General features: G+C 37.8%; 1 protein-coding gene across 1 annotated transcript; it reads right to left on the bottom strand.

The window, feature by feature from the left end:
* Positions 1-9: 9 nt before the first annotated feature.
* hgsnat (heparan-alpha-glucosaminide N-acetyltransferase) lies at positions 10-8,514 on the bottom strand. Its single transcript, XM_079461514.1, has 18 exons — positions 8,013-8,514; positions 7,110-7,225; positions 6,767-6,903; positions 6,478-6,596; positions 5,985-6,054; positions 5,815-5,884; positions 5,557-5,657; positions 5,103-5,179; positions 4,873-4,903; positions 4,354-4,514; positions 3,128-3,243; positions 2,911-3,032; positions 2,513-2,639; positions 2,318-2,404; positions 2,063-2,140; positions 1,682-1,752; positions 1,445-1,557; positions 10-1,179 (listed from the first exon to the last, which is right to left on the bottom strand). The coding sequence occupies exons 1-18, from the start codon at positions 8,173-8,175 to the stop codon at positions 998-1,000; spliced, it is 1,941 nt and encodes a 646-aa protein (XP_079317640.1). The 5' UTR covers positions 8,176-8,514; the 3' UTR covers positions 10-997.
* Positions 8,515-12,132: the final 3,618 nt, after the last annotated feature.

Genomic DNA, 12,132 nt, shown 5'->3' on the forward strand with positions numbered 1-12,132 from the left:
GCACAAAATATGACAAAAAGAAATGTTCTAGTAAAACATTTTTATTTTCCCAACAGTCCCATGCTGAAAAGTACACAACATAATGTAAAACGTAAATAATAAGTACATTTGTAGAGAGAAATTATAAAATTCATAATTATAAAGATGGAATTGATTGTGTAAAGTGCCAATATAAATGGTAGCTCAATATTTGACCTTCTCTTGGAACAAATACATTACAAGCAGCAATGCGTAAGAGAGATATATATTAGTGATAATGTTTTCAATTCGATGTATGATCAGAGGTAATGCGTTATTGGTAAACTTTAAGAAACATGGAATATTGTTTCATTTGTATTTCAAAGGGTACTATATTTGGCACATCGAGCTGTGCAAATCACCTGAGTTTTTGGGAAGCTAGAAGTCTTTTTTTCTCTTAAAATCATACCTTTTAACTGACATACTTTCGGTGCAAACTACAAATAATAAAACAACAGTGACAGTCCAAACTTAAAACAGTCCAAGAGTGTTCATGATTTTAAAATGTAAAACTATGTAATTTCAGTTGGATCCTTTCCACAGGTATGTTGGACCTTCATTAAAAACCTTCCAGTTTGTCTGAACAGTGTTTTCTTTTGCTTGATCAACCTAACTAAATCCCAGCTTCATCCGAGACTCTGAATTTTCCCATCCAAGTATCACCTTCAATCATAAAGCTTTGTTCATATCATTTAAATACTATTAATTTGGAAAAACATTCCTCCAAACTCATTGCTTGAATTAGAAATGAGCGAAATCGGATCAATTCGAGAGCCTGATCGAGTCCGCAGAGATCTCAACCCTCGTTCTCTTCCTTCTGCTCGTCTTGATATTTATCAAGCTCTATTTCTGGATCCTGTGTGGGGGTTTGTCTAGCAAACCAGGCACAGATGTGCAGAGATTTGCTGATTTTGTAAATCTAAAAATATCCAACTGACCAGACGAGACAAAGTGCAGGTCCATTTTTAAATCTGCGCCACTAAATCTTCCAGAATATTTTCTTCCTATAGAGCAGGTAGGCAATGAACACCCATATGGAGGTGGCCAGGAGGTTCTGTGTCAGATGCTCGGCATGTGACTGGTTGTTGGACATCTTCCAGCGAAAGGGGAAGTACTCTTCAAACACCTCATGACCCACGTACACCAAGATGGAATTCATACCTGACAAATACAAGTAAACATAAGATGCTTTTATCTATAGTGACTTACAGTGCATTCAAGATATATACATTTTTGTCAGTAACACAATGCACTACCAATCGAGCTACAGGTACACCTATAGGTACAATTTAGGTAAAGGTACAGCATAATGTCCAAGCAATTCGCTGTAAAAATCTTGAATGTACATAAATGATAAACAAATACTTCAAAAAGTCAAAACAGGTCTAGGAACATTCTGTTTACTTGTGAAGCCTCTGGCACATACCAGGGTAAAAGAATGGTGCTCCGGACCACCACTTCTTGACATCGATTATGTAGTAAAAAATCTTGAGAACCACAAAAGCAAAACAGCTTAGAGTTGTCACATAGGAGAAAGACCTAAAATTGAAAAAGGTGACACACAAAAAAGAACCGGTAAACATCACATATTTGTCTTTTAAAGAATAGCACACAAATACAAAGCAACATTGCAAATGAAATGACATAAATGCGGTGATATTACCATAAGTTTTTATTGACAGGGATAAAGCCTTTGTTGCTGGAGCACATGGTCAGTACAGCCGATAAGATCCCCTGTACACAAAGAAGAATTTATATATAATATAAGAAATAATATACAACTATTTAAACTTTTAAACAGATATTATAATTACATAGAATTCGTAGGGCAATTTCAAGATTCAAAAACTCAGTTACATTCTAATATTGTACTGTTTTAAAGGACACAAGGGTAAATGAATAAGGACAGGATGTTTATTTTTGGATGAACTGTCCCTTTAACTTGAAGTAATGCGATATCTTTATACTGTATATGCATAAATTGATACAGTATACATTAAAAAAGTGAAAAATACTATAAGGAGTTACACAAACAAAACCATACCAGCACGAATCCCCATATCAGAAATCTTGTGATTATTTGTCTGTGTTGATCCCTGTAATGCAGAAGAATTTTCCCTGCCTGAAACACACACACAGAAAACCCGCTTGACAATTATTTAATGTATTAGATTGGATTTCTGGCCGAGCTCCAGAACGATAATAGATGAAGCATGTGACTGCGCTGCTGAAACTGGTACAGTAAAAGAGTGGAGGGGCAAACAACACAAGCGATACACAAAAAATCTTTCTAACATACCTGAAGACCCAAAAAAGCCATCAATATAGAGTTGATGCTCCCCAAAATTCCTTCTGGGTCAAAGGGCACCGAAGACTGGTACACAACCTGTGACACAAAATGAACTGCATCAATGCAATACAGTGACTGACTGTCAGATGCTAGTTCATGATTGGATAAGCAATTGTTTACGCAGTTGTCACATTGTTTGTTTACCCGCGATGAAGGCGTCTGGTAAATATGTTTCTCTCCTAGCAGCCAGCGATCAATGTAACCTGCGGCTCCCCCAGTACAATTTGGATACTGGTGAAAGTCGCCAATGCCCCCTGGACCCAAATAACCACTGCGGGAAAGAGACGTGATAATAAGTAACACATTACAAGTGTGTATCATGAATGGTTAATACATCAACTGACACAAAAATCAATCAATTTACTGTTTTGCAATTCTAATCTATCCCCATACATACATCTAACACATATGCCCTATAGTTATAGTACTAGGGCAGAAAATGGTTAATTCTAATAAAAGTTGCTAGATCATCCCTTTGAGACCATTAAAACAGAAGATGACATTTAGGACAAGGATAAACTATGATTACAAATTTGACTAACGTTGGACAGCCTGGTACTGGAAGAAGAAAGGTCAAACACAGCCACACTATCTCCAAGGCAATCACACACAGCCATGCCGGCCAGTAGAGAAAAACATCATGCAGAGAGTACCAGCATGTGTCCTGGGAACACAAAATGGGATATTCTCAAAGAAAATAATTACAGTTGGAGATCAGAATGTACGTGCATATGCGTGAAGGGGAATATTGTCACTCACACTTGACAGGTTGGGAAGCCGGTTCTGAGCCACCACAACATCCAATCCAGCAACAACAAGGTATGTAAAGCCGAGGCGCTGTAATACACCAGGAATGCGCAGGGAATCCCAAGACACTGTTCAGATACAAACACATGCATAAAAATGACTTCAGAGCCCAAATTTTAGCACTCTGTCTATTTAACATACTTAAAAATATTTATTATCATTCTGACATTGCAGTATGTTTAAATTTAGAAGCCTTAAAAAACCTGACAATTCTGTGAGCGGGTGATATTGCAGCTGATGTAAATCAAAATGATGAGTGATAATGAAAGGACAATTTTAAAACTCCGATAAAAAGGATTTGATAGATGCAATTTACTTTCTGCGTTTATGTATTTTCTAATAAAACATGAAATAGTGTTGGAACTATTAAAAGGAATTGTGCTTTCTTAAAATAACCTAAACCTTTGGTTTACGTCATGCCATGGCAAATGCAGGATTTGTTACTAGATATTGCTAGTCAGAGGCAGATGGTATGAGGGGAAGAACGCATTCATTAAAGAGCAGAAGAATTTTGAGAAAAATTATATAGCTGCGAAAATAAATAAGAGACCAGTTTTAATCATCATGTATGCATGTATTGTGGCAGTTCAAGTCCAAAGTCTGTTAGATTTCAACAGAAACAAACCTCAGGAATGACAGTCACACAATAGCAATGTGAAAGACTGAGAGAATGCAAAGACGCATGAAAGTTGTGAAAACATGCAGGCTTATTCCATCACATACATTTTTGAACGGATCTTAAAATACACGTAAAAACATTAGTATTGCGTTGTATAAATATGAACTTAGTAAAGCAAAGAAAAATATGAAATGTTTTCATTTGGAACTTGGGAGAAATGTTGTCACTAATTCGCAGAATGAAATAAAAATTTGCATTGTACCTAGAAATAATGAATAGTAAAGAAACCGTATGCCTGTCCAATGATCAATCGGGATTAGTCGTATCCAGAATATACATGTGTGTATATATATTATCCGTGTACTGTGCATATTCATTTTGCATTTATTAAAACATGCACATACATGCATATTTTTAAGAAAAATTTAAAATCTAAAAACATATATACAAGTTAAATTATAGGTAAACATTTATGTGTATGTGTTTAGAAATACAATATTAATATGCACAGTACACAGACTCTTTTTAAAAGAGAGAAAGAAAATGTGTTACTGCTCACAGGGTCCTTGGCAGTAGTTGGGATTGATGATGATCACTCCAATGAGGAAGAGCTGTAGGCTCCTCCAGAATATCTTGCCCAGCAGATGAGTTAGCTTGACGCCCCTGCGCAGCGATCCACTCAAGGACAAGCCGACAGACGTTCCCATAATGAACACAAACCTGGTGAAAAATCCAATTTACTTGAACCGATTCCTTTAACCTCACGGTCATTAAAAACAGGCTTTCTAAAGCCTCACAGCAGAAAAAAAGTGCACTGGGTTTGCTGCCTTTGGGTTCTGCTGACTTCAGTATGCCACTTTATGTGATAAGCATCCATTCGTGCCGAACTGCCTCAGACACACCATCACTTATTTCAGAGCAAATTAATTGAAGGATGGTTATAAACGTTTAAGTCTAATAAATGTTTTACTACTATATCACCCAGTAGGGTAGGAAAAGTTTAATTATACCGGAGTGCAAGGGGATTTATATAAAATAGCAGAAAGAATAAGTGGTTTGTGACGTCAAATCGACTTACCAAGGAAACACAAGATCAGCCACTGTTAGACCTGCAGGAAGAAGAAGACAATCTGATATAACTTCCTGCTTTCAACACCGTTCACATTTACCTCAACTTCCTGAGAAGTGCTTTTTAAACATTAACTTGTATTTAACAGCTATATTAACAATAATATAAGTTTTGAGATTTGTTGGTTTTAAAGACATTATACTATCTGGTGTAAGAAAAGATGAAGGAGATGAATCTACCGTTCCAACTCTCATGTCTAAAGAACCAGTAACGTCCACCGCCGTAGTTCACAAACACCATGATGACCAAAGCCAGGCTGTGGAGAGAACACAGGGGATTCTGATATTAAACCGCGGAATCTAACTATATCGGCACGTCTATCAGATGGGGAGATCAAATCCCAATGCAGCTCTTAAAACTCTTACAAGATGTTTATAAAAAAACACTGTTATCAAGTGCCGATTTTTAGGCAAGGTTACCAGTGAAGTAACCTTGTTTTAACAGGCAATTAAAGTGCTTTTCTCCATGTCAGTCAGTTTAATTATTTTATATAAGAACTAAAATGCAAATGACCTGTGGGCAGCCAGCTTCACAGTATGCATAACAGCACTGCAAGATAATATTCATCTACATTTTTCATCCCTCATCTTAAATATACTGGGACTTAAAATAATTAGTGAAAGAGCACCGTACCCACGAAAGGTGTCCAAAGAGCGAAGCCTCCGTCCTGCGGTCGCTGGAATTATCGACTCCATGGAGGCGGTGATTCCTAATCTGTTAGGAGTGCCAAGTTCCTAGATACAAAGAAAAAGAGAGAGCAAATTAATGAGAGTAAAAAAAGATAATTCAATTTCCTTTCCATGTCTATGATTTTAAACCTGGGGAAAAAAGTCACTATTAAAATAAAAGAATGGTACAATGGGATGTAAAATGAGTTATGCATTTACTTACTGAGTTTATCAGTCTCTCTGTCTCCACTGTGCTTCCCAAGTGAAGAAGTAAATTGCGAACAGCATCCAGCCTGTATAAGGCGGAGATAAAGAATACATTTGAAAAGAACTTCAAAATAAAATAGCTGCAAATTGTTTAGGTGCTTTGAAGATATTTTAAGATGTCTGTACCTTCTAACTGTGCTCCAAATAGTAGATAAAGCAGCCAATCCAGCAAAAACCAGAAAAGCAAACAAAATGGCTGGAAACACATACAAATATGATTACATTCAGATTGAGCTCAGCCGAGTCTAATGCATTTAAATGTTTTATTTCCCATTTTCTTTCTATTTTTAGGGCTCCAAAATGAATAGTCAATAGTTTTATTCTCGTGTCAAAGTTGACAGTGTGTCAAAGAAGTGCAAGTTTAAATTCAGAGGATTTGTTAAAGTCAAATTTGCCATCACAAATTTATTAGATAAATATTTTATATATTAAAATGTTACATGGGATATTTGATCAGCCATAAGCCATTCTGCTTTCTAGACATTGGAACTAATGTTGGACATTACCATTTAAAAATCAGTATTATTTGACCTGTTATTGATAACATTGTTAATAAAGAATTTATTACCAGTGGTTGTTTTAAATTTGACAAACAAATTAACGCGAAAAGTCGACTCACGCAGGTAGCTGTTCACAGGCTCTGAATCGGTAACAATATCACAGCTGGCCTGCGATGGTTCGATCAGGTTCTTCACCCATAGAGAATAGTTCCCCTGCTCCCCAAAGTGAAAGTAAACCCTGCAAACAAATCAGAAAAATAGTCCGAAAAAATCTCGCTCTCTCTCATATGCAAGCATATACCCACTATCGCAGTAGGTTCACAGGATTACGGTAAATACAGTACAGATGATGTTAGCGGTATAAACACTAAAACCGTTTACTTTTAAAAGTATTTATGCATAGCTTACTTGCATAGCTCCTGGTTGCCAAATGTCCTGTTAATCTGCAATGTCAGAGCGTGTTGGGTGCCTACGACAAACCCCACAGTAGTCGGTGTCCCAGGACCCTGGCCTGGAGGTACTGTTCCCAACAGCTGGGGCAAACACTAACACGTGCATGCACAGAAACACAGGAGTATATCCAAGACCCATTTGTCAACAGAAGAATATTGTCTAGCCAGTATATTAACTAACACTGTTTCAGTGGTGTCTCATTATTGGTGCATTAAGTATTAATGATGTAATGGTGAAGAGCAGAGGCTTTAAATAAGTTAACCGTACACGTACATCTATTATAATGAATATTTGATACCTGGTAACAGTGATCAGAAACTACAGAGAGAATCATCTCATCCTTGACTTGATTTGAAACCAACAGCGCTGCCTGGTCCATTTTCAGCACAGGGGTCTTGCGATGAGGACGAGATGCTGAAAGAAAACAAGCCGCTATATCGTTATAAAGCATTTGAAATATACACATACAGGTATACATCACACTTTACAGTACAATGTGTGTCAACATAATACTACAAAGCTGATTAAACAGCATAGTGTACATTCCATGCCCCAAAAATGCTGTCGGGTAGGAAGTTCACAAAGTTTAGAAACAGATCCGACAGGGACAAAACACTTACAACTCCGTGGACTTCAAAAGCTCCCTACAATTCAATTTAACCAAACTGTAGGATTCCTGAATGACACTCAAGGGTCAGATGCTTTGGTGCTCTGCAACTCCTGCTGTATTACAATAGTGACTCTGTGTCCCCTGCAGTCACATGCTTTACTAATCTGCCTCACAAGAAACTGCCCCGATCTCCACAGGAGGGAGATTTGAATCGATTCGATCTGTCGTATTTTGTACAATGATTTTGTTGTGGCTATACGTCAACACGAGCATCATACTAGCCTAACGTAAATAACAAATAACAGTTATATATATAATCTAGATAGTGGACAAATCTGACTGGAAACGTGTAACGTCATAGACATTAAATGAGTTGCATATAATAAAAAACATGTTGTATAGTCTACAAATAACACGGTTGCCCAACATCGCTTTAAATAAGAACCGCACATAGGCTAAACAGCGCCGGCTAGCAATGCTGCTAGCAGACTAAAAAGCCAAAATAAAATAATCAGCAAAAAATATGTTTATTGTATAATGTCGATCGGATAAACAACAACGTTGACATCAAAATGTTGAGATCGGACTTACAAGCTGGTTTATTTGTCACGTGAGCTGCGCTTACAGCTAACAGAAGCACGATCACAGCAGAAACCGTCCGTCTATATTCCCCTTCAGATGCCATAACATCAGACTTCCCTGCTTCCTCCTCTCGATCTTCTGTCTTTAGATCTAAAGTGTTCCTTTTTTGCATGGCAACATACTTCCGAGTCCTCCTCCGCGAGTAGTGGAAGAGAAGAGGGACAAAGTCCGATCTCGGTCACAAATCATAGCGCGCTACCTAGCCGAGCGGCATTTGTGCAGCGCGATAGCAGCGTTTGGTACGCGTGCTTTTTTAGAAATGATGCTGTATACATGATTAAACAAAGGCAGACGCGAGTAGGTTGAGCAAAACCCGAGACGGATGAGGTTTTAAAGCTTACAATATGCTGTCTAGATAGGTGGCTCACTAGGTTTTGACACACAGACTGTCATTCATTAAACGTATTCACGAGACGCATGTGATTTGTTATTGCTCAAGGAACGCAAACACATTGAAATGCTGAAAAACTGTTATTTATTCATTCGATTATTTCTAACTTCAACAAAAATGCAGGCAAATGCTTCTTCGTCTGTCACCGATGCTGCTTCTTTGGTATTTATTGTGAAGGGATTTACATAAAATGAAAAGGGTGATAAGGATGATGACATAACAGGGCATTCGAATATTTTGTCTAACAGTTTTCTATTAGAAACACATCAAGGGGTGTAGATGTAAAACGTTGCAAAGGTTTGTTTGCTTAATTAATTGTTCTCACTGGCATAATGCAAATGCTTAAGTAAAAAAAACTTGTAAAAAGAAATACAGTTGCTGTAAGATGCATAACTAATGTTTTCTCTTTTTAGTGGTAGAATAAGCACAGGTGCTTCCGTGAGCTCTTGCACCCCCATCCATATGTCTGCACTGAGGTTGGTGAAAGTGACACAAACAGTATCAATGTGATACTGTAACCATAAATATACCACTATGCTATCAAATTTATTTTGTAAGTTATTAAGTCGAAACGTAAACTTTAATCTGTTGCTGAAAAGCAAGGGTATATTTTCTAACCATGAAGTTGCTGTAAAGCTTCCGAAAGTATTTATTAGTGTGGTGCAAACATGGTTGTACCATACTGTTCTCCAAACTGTGTTACATTTTGGTTAGACCTTGTGTCCTTTGTGTTTTCTCAAGGATATTAAATCTCAAAATATTAAATCTTGGGACAAATTCAAATGTCATGCCCTATCTGACTGCTCCCCTATAAAACTTCCTTTTAAAACTGAATCATTTGACTTTTTTGTCAGTGGTTTTTGTAGCCATTTGTTACAGAGAGCATCCCCGTCACTAAGCATTTTAAAATGAAAGTTGTGAGCCTTTTGTCGGGTATTACGTGTGCACTTGTGCAGGGAGCACTATTTATTATATGAAACACTTTAGAACCGAAGGTTTTAATCATGGCCCTCAAAGACTTCTTTCTCAGAAACCTTCAGAGTATTTCCTTGCCCTTTTCTTCTGCTGTTGACTTCTCATTATGACATTTCTATTGCTAGAGTAGTGAGAAAATGTTTAAAGAAAATGTGACGCTATTGAGAATAACAGACATCTGTATTCTTAAGGTTACACTTAGATCTCCCAAAGCTGCTTCGTGATCTGAAGCTGCTGTTAAGTTGAGGCTCAAAGGTACTAGGATTATAGAAAAAAAGAGCTTAAGAAATGGGAAAACTATATTAATTTGAGGTAACAATAAATATACTGTTTCATGCATGAACATTTCCTTGGAATTTAAGAAAGCCTCAGAGACGTTACCGCCTATGTCTGATTTATTTACCATTTAGTGAGGTGGCTATATTCGTTTTACTGTCTCCTTTTTAAAGAGATTTTGGATGAGTGGCTAATGGTTTTACATTATTTTAGTCATGACAACTCCCATTACAACACAGGACATAGATACTCATATCGCTCCGAACTGTTCTAAGCACGGTCAAAAACGGTTACAGTTATGTTTCCATGTGAGCCTGGTTCGACATGGCACGATTACTAACTGTTCTCGACTCCAAAATTCCAGCATTGTTGTCTAACTGTGCTGAATCGTCCTAATAGAATACGTGCAGAGATGTTATATTACTCAGTCTCTTGTGTTACCAAGGCAGCGCGTGCCACGTTTTTTTACATTCTTAAGATTTCCGTTATCAGCCCTGCGGTGGAAAGTGAAACCATGTCCCTTCCGGCTGGCATGGATCGGCACAGAGTGGAACAATTAACTGCTATCGGTCACAGTAATCTGTGAGATTTTTAACAAAGCGCATCGCTCTGAACAGCAAGGTGTGCTATAATTTGCCAGTTAACCAATGCGCAGTGATTGGTCGAATACTGCAAGTGTGTGACGGAAATGTAACGCCTCTTACCTTATTTGGAACATCGGGTTTCAAAGCAATTGTACTGACACACCTTACTTTGGTTTACATGTGGGCGGTCTTAGTCAAATCATGCCACAAACTGACATAGATTTGTGGGGGTGTGGTTACACGGGGCGTTTCAAGCAGATCTGGGTCAGCATCTTTTGTTCCGATACTTTAATTTGTGCAATTTTACGTGTCTAATACATGCATGAGCAACATATTACACACCAAAGACACAGAAAAACACATATTCATGCCCTATGACCCCTTTAACATGTCAAAAATCGATTTGGATGAATGACGTTGTATTTCTGTGCTCGATACACTCCCCCAGCATTCAAATAGGTTTCGGAAAGTGTTATTTCTAACATGAAATTCCGTTACGTAACAACTTTTCTTAGTCCCTTGGACAAGTCTCCCGGAAAAGCACGCTCACGTGTCAACCGGCGAGAGCAAAGAAAGAGCACGCCCATCAATGTGTTGCGTTCAGATGTGTTTGTTTGTTCACTGCATTTCGGAAAAGGATGTATTATGATAAAATAGATCCAGTGGCACCAGCGCTAAACGATGCCAGTTGTGAACTGCACGCAGTAAGTGAAATCTGTGTTTTGTTGGCAATCAGCGCATACGTGCATTATGTAAAAAACACAAACTTATAGTGAATCAACAGTTATGCAGGGATAATGCGATGATATATTGTGTGCTCGTGCTTTAGTTCCGCCCCCCCACTCTCACGTTCAGAAGGTTGATTGTTTTTGGAAATAATCGTAATGCTGCATCTGTCTTGTATAAATGTGATCAAACCAAAGACTCTTCAAAGATACGAAGTATGCAATACTACTCTATAGGTACTCAAGATTAATATGAGATTGGCAGAAACTGCGTGTGATACATACGCCTTTTCCATTCTGTAATTTGTTAATCCATGGGTAGAAAAAAGATACCACTTTGTCTCTGTCTGACGAGGTGGTCTCTGAGGAAGTGTTCTCAGATTTAGCTAGAGGCCATTTTGAATGAGAAAATTGAGTTGTCCAAAATTGTCTAGTCAGGAATATTTGAGTAGCTGTTTGCTAAACAGGGTGTTTGCTTTATTTACTTATGGATCATTGCATCTCTGGTCACTGAGAACTTAGAAAAGCTTTAGATGTTGACCCCTCTGGTGCATGATCTATACAGGACCATGTGTTAGCCCCGAAGAAAAAGATGCTGCAAGAGATGGCTTTCAATGTAAAGCAGCTTTAACCTCTAGATGTCAGTGAAAAATAGAAAAAAACTTTACTGATGCTTCAATCAGAGAGTTGTGCCTAAGGGCACAACATCCTGGATGTTATGAAATGGGACAGCTGAGTATAAAGTCATAAAATATTGTCTCATTTTCTGATTAGGTGAATTCAGATTAATAACTGTCAAAACGGGGCTAGGTGAATTTGTTCTCAATTTCCTCAGCATGATTTATAAGAAATATGACTTGAACCAGGCCTGTAGTTCGTGAAATACAATGGTTATAATGGTTGCTGTGCCCCTGAACAACCTTGTTCGGCAAAATTGTGATAATCTGACAGATGTCCAGTCCTTAAAAGTATAAATGAAGGTCTTTAAACAACATCAACGATTTTATAAAATGATATGTGACATACTTCAAAAGGCACGAGGAATTGTGGACAGACAAACCCCTCTCTCTCTCGCCTTTGAACTCAATGCATCATCCATTATGAATGACGTGCGTGGT

This window comes from Barbatula barbatula (assembly GCF_947034865.1).
Source record: "Barbatula barbatula genome assembly, chromosome: 8".
Lineage (NCBI taxonomy): Eukaryota > Metazoa > Chordata > Actinopteri > Cypriniformes > Nemacheilidae > Barbatula > Barbatula barbatula.

Coding starts and splice junctions, on each gene's coding strand:
- hgsnat (XM_079461514.1), bottom strand. CDS start 8,175: ATGCAAAAAAGGAACACTTTAGATCTAAAGACAGAAGATCGAGAGGAG. Junction 5,180..5,556: donor TCTTTGGACACCTTTCGTGG/GTACGGTGCTCT, acceptor TTCTCTCCACAG/CCTGGCTTTGGTCATCATGG. Junction 4,515..4,872: donor GCTGATCTTGTGTTTCCTTG/GTAAGTCGATTT, acceptor ATTTTTCACCAG/GTTTGTGTTCATTATGGGAA.